At 43.6% G+C, this 16,591-nt stretch overlaps 1 protein-coding gene across 1 annotated transcript in view; it reads right to left on the reverse strand.

Moving 5' to 3' along the window:
- The window catches only part of LOC126150512 (histone-lysine N-methyltransferase PRDM7-like), a 277,290-nt gene extending 261,104 nt beyond the window's left edge, over positions 1-16,186 (reverse strand). Inside the window, exon 1 of the mRNA XM_049915881.1 lies at positions 16,098-16,186. Coding sequence (XP_049771838.1) covers positions 16,098-16,130 — 33 coding nt within the window. The 5' untranslated portion in view covers positions 16,131-16,186. The remainder of the gene's footprint in view (positions 1-16,097) is intronic.
- Between the last annotated feature and the right edge of the window lie 405 nt (positions 16,187-16,591).

Raw genomic sequence — 16,591 nt, forward strand, 5'->3', positions numbered from 1 at the left:
CCTCTAGCCATTCCTGCTTAGGGCATAATCCATATCACTTCAAGCAAGGGGGATTACCTTCATAGTCTCAGATGTTATTGATTTTAGAATATGTTAAAATTCAGGAGTAAGTAAGAAACATGTATTTTTTTGGGGTTTTTCCAAAAAACTTCTGCCCCGAGCTACAGGGCTACAGAGATGACACTGTGAACACTATTTCAAAGATGCGAATTTTGCAACAAAATTATTTTTTTCAAAAATGCCAATCAATAAAATTTTTATTTTTTTCCTGATGATTAGTACCACGTAGTTCTACATTCCCTGTAAAGGAGAGCTTCCACTTTTAAGTTGGACATGGTTTATTTTAAAAAGTCTATTTTTTTAACTTTCAAGGTTAATGCATGTCTTCATTGAAGTTGTTTCTTACTAATTTCTTTGTTACAATGTGTATTAGTATTGTCTTTGTTGCAGTTATTTCTTATCACTTTCTTTGTTGCAGTTATTTCTTTTCACTTTCATTGTTACAGATATTTCTTACACTTTGTTGTAGTTTCTTGTCAGTTTCTTTGTCGTGGTTGTTCACTTGCAGTTTCCATATTGTAGTCTTTCAATGCTAATTTGTTTACTGAAGAGGCTTTCAAGATATCTGAGACCATCCAGTGAGTTCTGTGTTTTTGTGAGGAAGTAGCCAGTTGACGCAGTTGCAGTGTGTTATGTGAAAAGGATTGTTTGCAATGTCTTCTGACTGGGGCCACAGGAGAGTGAAGTGTGCTGACTATTTGCATATCCATAAAAAGAGTGACATATAAGACAAACAAAAAAAAAACGGGCTTTGTTCAGGTTGGGAATAAGAGGTCTCATCTGAATATTCTGCTTCAAAGTGACAACTTTTTGTGTTCTGAATGTTTTGACAGAATAACAACAATGATAGTATCTGAACAAGGTGAAGCCTCCCATGGTGCAGGTGATGCAGATTTTACATCAACGGAGGAAGAATTAAATACCCTGAATCAGTCAACTACAGATTTTTTTTTTTTTTTTTGGTTGGGTTTAAGGGCGCTCAACTGCTGAGGTCATTAGCGCCCAGTCACTGTTGTTTGGGCACATGGAATCTGGTAAAACTCAAGGGGATGGAGGGGACACCAGAAGGACCCGACAAAGATGCAGACAAAATAAGTAAAAAGATTAAATGTCCTTGGACAAGCCAGTTAAAGTTATAAAACGCAGAATACGAGCAGCTGCTCGAGCGTCATCAGCTAAAACATCCGGTAAAGTAGATGGCAGGGACAGGACAACACGAAATTGACTAAAACGGGGACACGACAATAAAACATGGCACACTGTTAATGCCTGACCACAAGGGCACTGCGGGGCTGGGTCACCGGAGAGCAGGTAGCGGTGGCTAAACCGGCAATGCCCAATCCGCAACCTGGTCAGAAGGACCTCCTCGCGCCGAGATGGTCGGGAAGATGTTGTCCAAGCAGTTGGTAGCGGTTTTACTGCCCGGAGCTTGTTTCCTTGGAGGGATGACCAAGCATCCCACCACAACGACACAAGCCTCTTACAGACATCCCCATGAACGTCGGATGACGGGACACAATGGGAGGCTGGCCGAGGCAGGAGGACTGCAGCCCTGGCTGCAGCATCCGCAGCCTCATTCCCAGGCACTCCCACATGTCCGGGAACCCACAGAAAGCTGACAGAACCACCATTATCAGCCAAAGAATGGAGGGACTGCTGTATCCGTTGTATCAAGGGATGGACCGGATAGGGAGCTCCAAGGCTCTGAAGAGCACTGAGTGAGTCAGAGCACAGTACATATGATGAATGGTGGTGGCGGCGGGCATACTGAACGGCCTGATGGAGAGCAAAAAGCTCGGCCGTAAAGCTGGAACACTGGTCGAGGAGCCTGTATTTAAATGTGGCGGCCCCGACGACAAAGGCACAGCCGACACCATCGTCAGTTTTGGAGCCATCGGTGTAAATAAAGGTGTGACCGGCAAGTCGAGCACGAAGTTCGGCAAACCGTGAGCAATACATTGCAGCCGGAGTACCATCCTTCGGGAGTGAGCTGAGGTCGAGATAAATATGAACCGGAGCCTGGAGCCAAGGTGGTGTCGGGCTCTCACCCTCTCTGAAGGTGGTAGGGAGGGCAAAATCCAATTGTCGAAGCAGGCGACGGAAGCGGACTCCGGGGGGCAGCAGGGCAGACACATACAACCCGTACTGACGGTCGAGAGAATCGGCGAAGAAGGACTTGTAAGTGGGGTGGTCGGGCATAGACGACAGCCGGCAGGCATACCGACACAGCAGTACGTCGCGCCGGTAGGTCAACGGTAACTCGGCAGCTTCAGCATAAAGACTCTCGACAGGACTAGTGTAGAAGGCTCCGGTCGCAAGACGTAACCCCCGATGGTGGATGGAGTTGAGCCGGCGTAAGAGGGACGGCCGAGCGGACGAGTAGACGAAGCTCCCATAATCCAGCTTCGATCGGACTATGGACCGATACAAGCGAAGCAGGACAGTGCGATCCGCTCCCCAAGATGAACCGCTAAGAACTCTGAGGACATTAAGGGAACGTGTACAACGGGCCGCCAAATAAGAGACGTGTGGAGACCAACACAGTTTCCTGTCCAACGTGAGCCCTAGAAACTTAGTTGTGTCCACGAATCGGAGAACAACGGGACCGAGATGTAAGGATGGCGGAAGGAACGCTTTATATCGCCAAAAGTTGATACAAACCGTCTTTTCTTCAGAGAACCGGAAGCCATTTGCCACGCTCCATGAGTAGAGGCTGTCTAGACAACGCTGAAGGCAGCGCTCCAGGAGGCATGTTCTCTGGGCACTGCAGTAGATCGCGAAGTCATCGACAAAGAGAGAGCCTGAGACATTAGGTGGAATGCAATCCATAATGGGATTGATCGCGATGGCAAAAAGGGCTACGCTCAAGACGGAGCCCTGAGGCACTCCGTTCTCCTGGAGGAAGACGTCGGACAATACGGAGCCCACACGTACCCTAAACTTTCGATCCGTTAAAAAGGAATCAATAAAAAGGGGCAGGCGACCGCGTAGGCCCCACCTGTGCATAGTGCGGAGGATACCTCCTCTCCAACAGGTGTCATAAGCCTTCTCCAAGTCGAAGAACACGGCTACCGTTTGGCGCCTTCGCAAAAAGTTGTTCATGATGAATGTCGACAAGGTCACGAGGTGGTCAACAGCGGAGCGGCGGCGACGAAAGCCACATTGGACATTAGTAAGGAGCCGTCGAGATTCAAGAATCCAGACTAACCGAGCATTAACCATGCGCTCCATCACCTTACAGACACAGCTTGTAAGAGAAATGGGGCGGTAACTAGAAGGAAGGTGTCTATCCTTCCCGGGTTTGGGTATAGGAACAACAACGGCGTCACGCCAACGCATGGGGACTTGACCTTCGGTCCAGACGCGATTGTAGGTACGGAGAAGGAAGCTTTTGCCCGCCGGAGAAAGGTGTGCCAGCATCTGAACGTGAATGGCATCCGGCCCCGGAGCAGAGGACCGGGACAGTGCAAGCGCACGTTCGAGTTCCCGCATAGTAAAGGGGGCATTATAGGTTTCCAGATTCAGCGAGTGGAAGGAAGGTCGCCGAGCCTCTTCTGCCTCTTTCCTGGGAAGGAAGGCAGGATGGTAATGGGCGGAGCTTGAAACCTCCTCGAAAAAGCGGCCAAAGGCGTTGGCGACAGCCACCGGATCAACAAGGACCGCATTACCTGAGGTCAGGCCAGGTACCGAGGAGTGGGCCTTAATGCCCGACAGCCGGCGCAGGCTACCCCAAACGACGGAAGAAGGAGTAAAACTGTTAAAGGAGCCGGTGAAAGAGGCCCAACAAGCTTTTTTGCTGTCTTTGATGACTCTACGGCATTGCGCTCGGAGTCGTTTGTATTCAATACAATTCGCCAACGTAGGATGGCGGCGAAAGGTGCGTAAAGCACGTCGTCGAGCACGGATAGCGTCCCTACAAGCCTCGTTCCACCAGGGGACGGAAACGCGACGTGAAGAAGTAGTACGAGGAATGGAACGTTCGGCAGCATGGATGATAACAGCCGAGAGGTATTCGACCTGACTGTCACAACTGGGAAAATCGTGGTCCGGAAAGGTCGCCAGGGATGAGTAAAGTCCCCAGTCAGCTTTCAGTATGTTCCAGCTCGAAGGACGTGGGGATGGGGTGTGGTGCAGGAGACGAACCACACAGGGGAAGTGGTCGCTCGAATAGGTGTCAGAAAGGACATACCACTCGAACCGACGGGCAAGAGTGGTAGAACATATTGAGAGGTCCAAGTGGGAGAAGGTATGAGTGGAGTCCGAGAGGAAAGTCGGGGCGCCGGTATTGAGGCAGACAAGATTGAGATGATTGAAGACATCTGCCAAGAGTGAGCCTCTTGGACAGGATGCAGGAGAGCCCCAAAGGGGATGATGGGCATTGAAGTCGCCAAACAATAAAAACGGCGGGGGAAGCTGAACGATCAGGTGCATCATGTCAGCCCGACTAACGGCAGACGACGGTGGAGTGTAGATGGTACAAACTGAAAAAGTAAAAGCAGAAAGAGTAATGCGGACAGCTATTGCTTGGAGTGGGGTGGTCAATGGGATGGGATGGTAATAGACGTCGTCCCGAATGAGCAACATGACCCCACCATGAGCTGGGACACCGTCCACAGGGGTAAGGTCATACCGCTCCGAGATATAGTGGGTAAAGGCAATACGGTCAGTCGGGCGCAACTTGGTTTCCTGGAGTCCAAGGACGAGCGGACAGTGCAGGCGGAGGAGCAGTTGTAATTCCTCCCGATGAGATCGAATACCTCTTATGTTCCAATGAAACAACGCCATCGCTAGTCAAAAAGTTGTGGGAACGAGACGGGGGAAGAGCTGGTCACCTCGACGGCCGCGGAGGGCCAGGTTGCGAGGGAACAACGCTACAACCGACGGGAGGCGGATCCGGTTCCATCGACTGGTCGCCAGCTGCGGCCGCTGTCCCTGGTTGTGTAGGAGGGGCAGCATCATTTGCCGACGAAAGGCCAGCTGAGCGCCTGGCAGCAGAGCGTCCCGGCGAAACTGAGGACGGCCGGGAGCGGCGACTCACGGATGGAGCGTCAGTCGAAACGCGCCGGGGTGGAGAGGGGGATAAAGATTTCTTCTTGGAGGCCTTCTTGGAAGGCCGAGGAGGCACAGGGACGGTGGGCTGGACCCGAAGAAGGTCCTCACGCGTGGGGTCCGTTTTGGAACGCCGGACCTCGGAAGCCGGGGTCCGGAACGTTTCCCCAATGGACGCCTGAGAAGAGGATCGCTTCTCAGGTGGCGTGTGGGGGGAAGGAGGAGGAAGGATGGCCCCTGGGGCAGAGGGGGTGGGGGCCATGGGGGAGGAGGATTTGGAAGGGAGGGATTTGGGAGGTGGAGGCAGAGCCCCCTGATGGGCGGAGGAGGCAGAGGGGGGACAGGAGAGGGGTGAGGATACCACGGAAGGAGTGGACACAACTGAGGCAAATGAAGTGGTCAATGGCACGGGATGGAGGCGGTCGTACTTCTTCCTGGCCTCAGAATAAGACAGCCGATCCAAAGTTTTGATTTCTTGTATCTTCTTCTCCTTCTGATATGCGGGGCAGTCTGAGGATCTAGGCGAGTGGACGCCAGGACAATTAACGCACCGAGGTGGTGGGGTGCATGTATGTTCCTCACGAAGAGGACGGCCACAATCGCCACAGAGGGGCTCAGCCTCACACCGTGACGACATGTGCCCAAAGCGCAAACACCTAAAACAGCGCATAGGAGGCGGAACGTAGGGTCGCACGTCACACCGGTAGCACATTACCTTTACCTTCTCTGGGAGAACGTCCCCCTCGAAGGCGAGGATAAAGGCCCCAGTGTCGATGCGACGGTCTTTGGGGCCGCGCTGGACTCGCCGGACGAAATGCACGCCTCGGCGCTCCAGGTTGGCCCTGAGCTCCTCATCAGATTGTAGCAGGAGGTCACGATGAAAAATAACCCCCTGCGTCCTATTGAGTGCCAGATGTGGGACAATGGAGACTGGGATGTCCCCTAGGCGGTCGCACGCCTGGAGCGCCGCCGACTGTGTGGCAGACGTGGTCTTGATAAGTACGGACCCTGAACGCATCTTACTGAGAGCCTCGATTTCCCCGAAGATGTCCTCAATGTGCTGAACAAAGAACATGGGCTTGGAGGTGGCGAATGTCCCCCCATCGGTCCGAGAACAGACTAAATAGCGGGGGAAGTACTTCGCTCCAAGCCGGCGGGCCTGTCCCTCCTCCCATGGAGTGGCCAAGGGGGAAGGGGCAGGAGAACCAGAACCAGAAACGGTACTTTTTCTTTTAAAAGACTCGGCCGCAGAGCGACCCGATACGTGGTGACGTTTCATCTGCGAAACGTCCGCCCCGATACCACCCACTCCGACCAGGGGCTCTCCCCACGGGCGCCACCCAGCCGCAGCAAGGGCCACCTGGCAGGATGACCATTGCCGGGAGTCCTGATGCCCCAAGGAGACGGGCATCTACTCCTTGGCCGACGTGGGGAGGGTGCAGCTCAGGTATCGGCAGTACGATCCCTGTGTTGTCAGGGGGCTACAACCTAGAGGGTACATGACGACCCCACCACAACGGGCTGGCTACCGTGCTGGATTTCTGGTGCCATGGAAAGTCCATCATGATCGCTGGTGCAGATGGAGACGCACTATGGGCGTAACTGGGACAACCCAAAAGGCGTTTAGGCCCAATTTGAGCAATAGTGGGTATGGTTACAACGCCGGTGCAATGCTGAGTGCCAAGGTCTGAGTGCACTTAGGACCAGTGGTACACCACGTAAGGTGTCCTTCCCCAAAAGGCTCGTACTTCTGTAGAAATTTAGAAAAATGGAGGTCAAACCCCAAGGGGGACCATCACATGGAAGGCCGAAACGGTTGAACTCCTTTTAGTCGCCTCGTACGACAGGCAGGAATACCTCGGGCCTATTCTTACCCCGGACCCGCAGGGGGGGTCAACTACAGAGGTAGGTGTTAGTCCTGTTAAGAAACCATGGTCAGTGAAGTAAAGTCAGAAGCTCTATGCATCAAGAAAGCGCAGAGAATTACTGAAGCTATGATGAATACACTACAGCAAAACTGACCACACTCTTCAATGTAGAAATTCCATCTTCAGAAGAAAATGAACCGAAGCACTCTTGCAAGGATTTTTTCACAAATATCAATTCAGCTGTTGAATATTGTGCATCCTACAGTGAAAAGGTGCAAGTTTTAACTATTATTCCACTGACATTTTCAAAGAAAACAATTGTGAACCACATTCCATCAGTATCAAAGTACATGGTAGACAAATCAAGAAATGTGAGGTCTGTAAAACGAGTCTTATCACGAGCAGATCCCTATTATGGTCACCCTGTAGAAGCAGCTCAAGTTCAAATAGTGCAGTCATTTTATCTGGAAGATAAATGGGATTGTTCTTGCCAGAGTGCCAACAAGAAAGACACTATAACTGTAACAGTTGAAGGTCAAAAAGTTGTGAAAATGAAGAGGTATATGACTTGCAGTATTAAAGAAACTTTTGCAGTTTATAAGAGCAACTAAACAACTTCACATATTGGAAGATCAAAATTTTATGCACTACGACCAAAGTGGGTAGTTTCACACCCACCTAGAGATGTCTGTTTATGTGTGTACTGCATGAATTTTGAACTTTGTGCGGTAACTTTGAAGATCTTACTGGAGCACGTGACATATGACACCCTGGTTGGGCGTGTGGAGTCATTAGTGGACTGTGACGTAAAGTGAAGGACTTGTTTGTTTCAAGAATGTGGTGACTGCCCTGGAAAGGGAACACTGTCTTTACAGACACTTGGCCTGGTAGATGTAGCAGATAACTCTGTAGAAATTACACATGCAGCATGGGGGAAAATAAACTAATTAAGACAACTGTTGACTTTGACAGTTTCGTTGATGAACTTGGTAAACAGTCAGTGTAAGCAGTAACACACTAGCATCTGAAGAAATTGCAACAACAACACATTTCAGAAGTGAAAGGGTGTGTACAGGCTGAAGAACTATGTTTAGTTCTTCACTGTGATTTTGCTGAGAACTGGTCTGTAATTCTCCCACAAGAAGTACAAGGTTATATCATTGGAGTAATGACCAGGTTACACTGTTTACAGGAGTGACATATTTTCAAAACAAAACCACAAGTGTTATAGCTATAAGTGATGACACGCAACATGACTCAGCAGATGCTTTGCTAGCGATGTGCAAAATTCTTCAACTGCAAACAGGGGCAGAAAAGATCATAATTGTTTGTGATGGTGCTCCTAGTCATTTTAAAACTCATTACTGGTTGTTTGAATTGAGTAAGTCGCTTGTGCCAACTGACTGGGTATACAGTGCTACTGGTCACGGGAAGGGGTCTTGTGTTGTAGGAGGCCTGCTGAAGCACCATGCTACAAAACAATTTTTCCAGACCAAATACAGCTGTGATTCAGAATGCTGAGGATTTTACAAGAGTCGTGAAATCTAACACATCCACAGCCCTCATTCTTTTACCCAAAGAGAAAAACAAAGAATTCTGTGAGCAGGAAAAAGAAGAATGGTCCAACCAAACTACTCCTGTGAAAGGAACAAAGAAGACAAATTATTGGACTCAAAGTGATGGGCACTTTAAAGAGAAAGAAAGAAGAAATATCATTTGTTCGGCCAACACCTCAGAAGCAGCAGGATAATATTGAGATTCACAACCTGAGAAGGTGGATGTTTATGGCATTTGTGTATGACTGTGACTGGTGGATTGCAGAGATTATAGACACCAGTTCATGAGTTAAACGAAATTGTAGTGAACTTTATGTTATCACATGGACCAGCTGCTGGTTATAGGTTATCAGCTTAAGGACAGCAACAACACCATTTGTGCTGACTTCCTGTTCACAATGTTTTGAAGACTGTAAGTGCGCCAGTTCTTATTGGTTCAACAGGAAGGCATCACTCTATATCAAAGGAAGATACTGAAGCAGTGGAACGCATTTTTAGTTCACTGACTGGCTAATTTCAGCACAAAACAGAGTACACAGAAGTTGTATAAATTGAAACCTTTAAGTCTTTGGACCTTTCACATACCTTTTGCAACCATTTAAAATGCTCGAAAAACGTCTCTCTTACTCATCTTTAAAAACTAAAATAATGTTAAATAAGGCTAGGTTTAGATTTTTATGAGCCGATTATGTGATAATGTGGCAATAAAACAAGTTATATGTATGCCGAAAATTTCAATTGTTTATAAAACCTGTTCAACCTAAAAGTGGAAGCTCTCCTTTTCAAGGAAAGTAAATTATATGATACTAATCAACAGAAAAAAAATAAAACCTTTATGGATTAGCATTTTTTTAAAAAATTCCATAAATTATAAAAAAGTTCAGAACACTATAGTAAAAGAACTTTGACACATATCTACAAATGGAGGGTTTCTTTGTAATCATAAACCAATTATCTTTCAAATTTAAAAAAAAAAAAAAAAAAAAAAAAAAAAAAAAAAAAAAAAAAAAAAAAAAAACAATATACCTGGAGCTGTTTCAGGTATACAGCATTTTAAATTTTTTCCAAAATTTGCATCTTCCACATGGTTTGCACAGTGTCATCTTTGGAGGGCTGTATCTCGGAGCACAAATCTTTTTTTGAGAAAACAAAAAAAATGTGTGTTCCTTACTTAGTCCTTCATTTTAACATATGCTAAATTCAATAACATCTGAGACTGTAAAGGTAAGATTTTTTCCTAGCCTTCCTGAACTGATATGGACTATGCTTATAGTAATCACTTTCTATGCAGTACAAGACATTGAGAGAAAGCTCTCTTTGCTTATGACAGCAACAGCATATTCATGCACAGAACACAAGAACCCCTTTTAGAAAAGCCAAATGAAACCCTGAAGGATGTTTCATTTAATTTTTTCCCCCAATCTAATGCTCACCTCACAATGATGTAGCAATTGTATGTAAATTGAAGGGGATCACTCATTCTTATAAAAGATATAGCAATTGTCATGGGTAGCTCAATATATAACTGCACAGGATACATAACTGTGCTCTGTAACGATAGAACAGGTGGTTAGCCACACACTTGTTGAAGGAACCATCCTGATGTTTTCCTGCAATGATTTAGGAAAACCATGGAAAATCCAAACCAGAATGGCCGGGCAAAGTGAATTCCATCCTCCCAAATATGAGATCAGTGTCTTAACAGCTGCACCACCTCATTCAGCTGGTCACTCAGTACGTGCCTACTATACAATGTACTCTGATAAAGCTTATAACACGAAACAGTTTTGCTCTTCATTGCCATACACACTAAGCATTTCCACTGATGACTTCTGGCCAAGGATGCACATATGCCACTTGCACTAGCTCCAGTCTGTTCTGAAAACTGACTCCACTTCTTTCTTTTGTCCACCTGAAAAATTAAGTCAGCATCCTTCCATGATAAGTGAGATGCTGAACACAGGAGAATGACATGCAATTTAGATATTGATAAACAATGTTCTTGCAAAAGCAGTGAACCATGATAATGTATTGAAATGGGACAGGGTGATGTACTTGTCCCCTTTCATTATTAATCACCACTCTGAGCCCTCGAAGTAGTCTTTGATTGTGTAGTACATACCACTTATTTATTCCAATAGAAAATGCTGTTTTGGGTTTTTATTTGTTTCTCCTTGGTAAATGTAAGTCCAAAGTGGCTCTTTTTTAATAGCTATGTATAGAGCTATTAGCAATTTATTTAGTAATGTTTTCCTTGATATACACTTCAGATCGTTTAGAGGCACTCACTCAGTATGGCTCTTTACAATAAACCCGACTACTTCTAGTTACTACTCCTGCGGCCCTTTTCAGTAGTTCGAAAATCATGTCCATGTTTCATGCCTTCAGCCCCAGAAAAGTATGCCACAGTTACGAATCGAGTGTATGTTGGAAGAGTATGTTACCACAAGGCATTGTTTGTTACATACTGATGATAAAAACTCTTAAGAACATAACCAGGGTTGCCAAAAGTTTTCCCAAGCGAAATTCCCTGATTTCCAGACACGTTTTAGCATTTTTCCTTAACAAATTTTGAGATCTCAAGGGTCAGTATAGACATAAGTTGACAAAAAAATTTAAGGACTTCTGTATTTCTCCCCTGTGTGAGCAAAAATCTTCAGCAGTAACATCAACATCTTCTGTAATGAAATGTTTTTAGATGGAGAAAGCAAGCCCAACGGTATATGTGTTCTATTAAGGCCACTGTTGTTATTTTATTTCAATAAAACATAACGCATTTGGTGACAAAAATACACATTTCCTTGGAGTCACAAAACAGATTTAAAATACCTTCACTGATTCCAGAAATAACCTCATAAAAAAGTAGGCACCTTGGGAAGAAGTGTATAAGGCACAGAAGGCTTGTGTAACCAACAGTATATGTGACTGCCAATAAAATGTTAGTCCTATTATATTCGTTATTGTCAGTTATTACACATTGTGTTATGTCTATTATTTTACAGGTGTTGTGTAATTTTTCTTTAGAGAAATATATGAATACATAACGTACAAACTGCCAGGGACTGCCACAATTTTTTTCTTCTTATTATCCATACTCTCTAATATAAAAATTACTTTCAGATTGCCAAAATGTACTAGAATAAATAAAATGTCTATAAAACACCACACTGTACAATGTACTTGTGAAGAGACAGTCACAATTCCTGAAATCCATTGCCTGTGGCCTCTGGCCTGCCGAGAAGCACTGCAGTCCTGGGTCCTTAGATAAATTACAAAAATCCGCCACATTATGCCAAATAAAAACAGGCCCAGCCTGTGGGCAGATTAGTGAGACCCGATCTGACAAGCAGGGCTTTCATATTGGTGGGAAATTAAGGGCTTCAGATCGGCAGGCCAGATCCATTAGCGATACCTGCAGAAATGGCCTGCGGTTTTGGCCCATCATGGAAGTCCACTCGTGTGGTCAGCTGTTCATGTATCACAGACACCATGTTGATGAAATGAGACTGCAGTGATCAATCCTTGCAACAGATAGCATGCACAAATACTCTGAGAATCAGTACTAATGAGGATAGGTAGCAACTCACCATAAAGAGTATCACTGAGCCACAGACAGACACACAGAAAAGACAATCACACTCTCACAATTAAATTTTCAGCCACAGCCATTGTCAGAAAACGAAATCACACACACGCATTCACAATTCACTCAGACACAACTCATGCACATGTGACCACCGTCTACGGCCCGTGTCAACAATCTCTGAGAATCAGACCCAAACAAACTACACCTCACGCATCCCTGCCTGTTGTCTGCAGCTGCTATACTAGTGGCAAGAAGTGGTGGCAGCACTGACTGCAAGCTAAGGGGAGTGGTAGGAAGGGGAGAAGCAGTAAAAATGAGAAAGTTGGGAAGTGGCACATGTACAGAGCTCTGCCCAGCCAGTAACAATGCATGACATCTCAGTAAACAAACCACTTCATATACAGAGACAAAAAGATTTTTCCAGTGGTATGTATTTCCTGATTTCCCTGATAAGTTTGAAATTCCCTGATTTCCAGAACTTATTGCAAGCCTGGTAGCATGCTGATGCATGCCAGTATCTTCAAGTGTTCATTCCCTGTTAACTGACAATCAGTATTCATCCCTAAAAAGTTTATTATGAAGTCTATTGATTTATCATCTATGCATAATGTGACCAAATTGTTTCTACTCCTTATGCTGTAGTGCATACTTTACGTGCGATGCTAATTTATTATGTACTGCCTAATTATAAACATCCTTGAAGATTTCATTTGCTTTAGCAAATAGAAGCTGTGGTGTTTTATCAGCAATTATGATGTCGCTGTTATAATCGACAAGAACTTTTTCTTCATGTCTTATACTATCTGGAAGAACACTGATACATACTAAACACGGAACTGGATCCGGTACACTATCCTAAGGGATACCTATGTTTCTTGTCTAACAATTGTTTTACAAAAAATTTAACATCAGCAAATGTGTAAACTATCTCTAGCGCTTGCACCCTTTTTTCAAGGTAAAAGTGATACAATCATTTGCTTTTCCTTTTACACCTACTGCTTCTAGCTTTTTATAGTATTTTGTAGCCAACATTGCCAAAAACCATGGACAAGTCTGTTTATTTGATAAACTGCTATTAGTTGAAAACTGTAATTATTCATGTAAATCATTAAACTATCTTTCATGATAGATTCAATAACTTTTGAGGGTGCAGATAGCAGCAGAACTGACCTGTAGTTTGCAATACTTTACACCTAATCTTTCTTTAGTGCACAACTTTGTGCATGCTTTAGGTATTCTGGAAAAATACCTGAATTGAAGGACTCATTTATTCTGTTTGTTAATGGGTCATGTGTGCTGTATATGCACCCCTTCAGAACAGAGACTGGGACAATATCCATATCTGCTGGCTTCTAATCTTTTACAACTGGGCAGTACAGGCATGTATGGTGTCTAAGCAACACTTCACCACATAGACCGGAACATGTATCTATACCTACTCACTTCTTATCTTTTACAATTAGGCCATATGTAATAAATTAACACTGAACATAAAGAAAACAGTGTGCACGCCTGCATAAAAAGGGAAAACCAGTATGTTACATTATGCTGATGATACAGCTAAGGATTCTGTAACAAACACAAAGTTTTTAGGAATGAATATTGATTGCCAATTAACGTGGAATGAATACACAAATATACCGACAAAAGAATGTCATCGGCATGTTATGTTCTTAGGGTTCTACTATCAGTGTGTAACAGCCAATGTCCTGTGGTGACATACTATTCCTACATACACTCAGTTCTTAGCTATGATATTCTGACCACCATTTCTAAATTTCAGAAAAGGGCCGTAAGAATAATACCTAAGAGGAAGTTAAGGCTCAGTGTAAATAATTATTATAAAAACTGGCTATACTTACTGTACCGAGTGAGTATGCCTACATCCAATAATCTGTTGTGCAAATTGGGCAGAACATCTGGTCTACTAAGTATCCACTAACCCTTACTAATATTATAAAAACAAAAGTATGTGTTGCCTGTTACCTTTTCACAACCAAACCACTGTAGCAATTTTACATCAGTGAACATATATCATATTAAAAAATATTAAATCTCTACCAAAATGTAAGCTATATACCATATAATGTGTTGGTACTTCAATAGTACAATGCATAGATGTGTGCTCCTGCCCATGGCCCTCCACACACACTGCTTGGCAGCAATGCAGCCATCTCGTGCATTGCATAAGTTGGGAGGAGGGGCAGTGCATATTACAAGCTATAGTTACTCAAACAGGCAGACAGGTGAGGGTTGCTAATGTTACTGCACGTAAAATAGCCTACTTAGCCATCACCCGTCATGACAGGACAACTGATCTGCCAGAGCATCTGCAGGTAACAGCTAGTAGTTCCATACATAATCATGAAACAAGAGCCAATTCAGACTTACATTTACAAACGGAAAAACAAACATAAACCTCAAAACAGCATTTTCTACCAGAAAATAAAACTGTATAATACATCCTATCCAAGAAAATGAGAGAGATTACTAAAATATAACTGTTTAAAAAGACAGCTATAACATTCTTCATAAGTAATGTAGCCTACACAGTTATGGATCATTTACATGAGTCTGAACAGTGGTTAATAATGGAAGGGGATAACTATAGCACCCTGTCACATCACAATATGTGGTCATAATGAAATTCTTTTAAAAGAAAAAGATCTACTACAGTGTGTGCCTTGTAATTTTCCTGAGCTCAACATCACACTGGGGGCGGGGGTGGGGGGGGGGCGAAGCTCACACAGTTTTTATGACAATGGCAGACATGCATGTGACTTGTAAAGGTCCAGAGTCAGTTTTCTAAACAGACTGGAGTTAGTGACAATGTTTTATAAGTATCTGGAGCAAACTGCACAATAGGGGCCAACTGAATGAGGCAGTGTGCTTATTCAGTTACTAACTTCAAACTCAGTAGGATGGAGTTTGTTCTATCTGGACATCCTAATTAACGTTTTTCATGATTTTCCTAAATAATTTCAGGCTAATGCCAAGATGGATAATGTCGTGGACGACCACTGATAAAAGTAATCTTACATATTCTATACATCTCTATATTTCGAGCTATTTATTTTCATCGTATTGTGAGGACAAATTCTATATCAATGTGGGATGACCCCTGTAAACAAAGAAAAACAGCCAAACGAAATGATATGTCATTAAGGCACTGAAGGGATCCACATAAAAGGATACACAAGAATGTTGGATAAATAAACAATGATCACTGTCCAGTATTTAATAGATACCGTATGATATTTACTGTTAGATAATTAGTTGCAATTCTCAGTGAAATAATTATTACTAGAAAGCTGGCAAACGAATAATCACAATTTTTTTTTTTTTTCAGTATTCTGGATTGCTTGCTTCACACCAAAGCATGCGATCACTAATCTACTTCTTTACATAGGCTTTTTTCGGGTTTGTTATGTATTCACAGACTGATAGCAAAACTAACAATTGTAAATTTATTTCGCTATTATTTGTAAAAGTTTCATACCTGAACTTCAAGGTTTACTAGTAATTAAATTCAAACCTAATCAAGGACTCTACTCGCAGTTACGATATTAAAACAATCAGCTTTCACTATTTACAAGCAACCACGGTATTGCTACAAATACTTTCGTACATACCCAAGTCAGTCGTTGAGTTTTACTGTCAGCTACTGAACTAAAATTATCATTTTCATATGTCGTCGTCACTGTGAATGATAAACAATGTTGTTCTAAAGGGTATATCCAATTACGAGGGTAGTTCTACAAAATACGATGTACAGAAATCTATACGACAAACAACACAATCATAAAACATCGAACACTTATTATTTCACCTCAACAAACCAAAAGCATCAATGACAAACACAAAATAACAATGTTTCGGAAACAGCAAACCATTATTTTGGAACGAACATCTTTTCGGCATCGTATGAATGCTACATAGTAACTAAACACGAATATTAAAATTTATACATTTTTATACCTTGTGAGATATATTTACTATAAATATCCACATAGAAAAATGTGTGAGAAGCTAAAATATAATATGTTCAATATCTATTCCAAATTGGCGCTCATTTGAAAAGTACTCGCAGGGTTTCCAACTGTCATACAATGAATATATTAAAACCTTCGACCATCTATGGTCGAAGATTAAAACATTCTCGTAAAAATGGTTAAACTATAATTTATACGTTTCTTCTTCTTCTTCCGTTTCGCCCTCTTTGGGGTACGCTGGATCAATGATTTCTTTGTGCTTTGTTCTTTCCTTAGGGACCAGTATTTCTTCAATCTTTCTGATCTTCTTTTCCTCTCTTCTTCCGAGATGAAGGGTTTCGACTTTTGTGTAGATTTGTCTTGTAACCTTATGTTTTCATCTTTAATAATTAATTTAGCTGTTCGATCGATAAGTGAATTTTCTGAAATCTTTAATTCTACAAGGTCTTTCGCAGTTTCTTTAAACTAGTTGGGTTTCGC

This window comes from Schistocerca cancellata, chromosome 2 (assembly GCF_023864275.1).
Source record: "Schistocerca cancellata isolate TAMUIC-IGC-003103 chromosome 2, iqSchCanc2.1, whole genome shotgun sequence".
Lineage (NCBI taxonomy): Eukaryota > Metazoa > Arthropoda > Insecta > Orthoptera > Acrididae > Schistocerca > Schistocerca cancellata.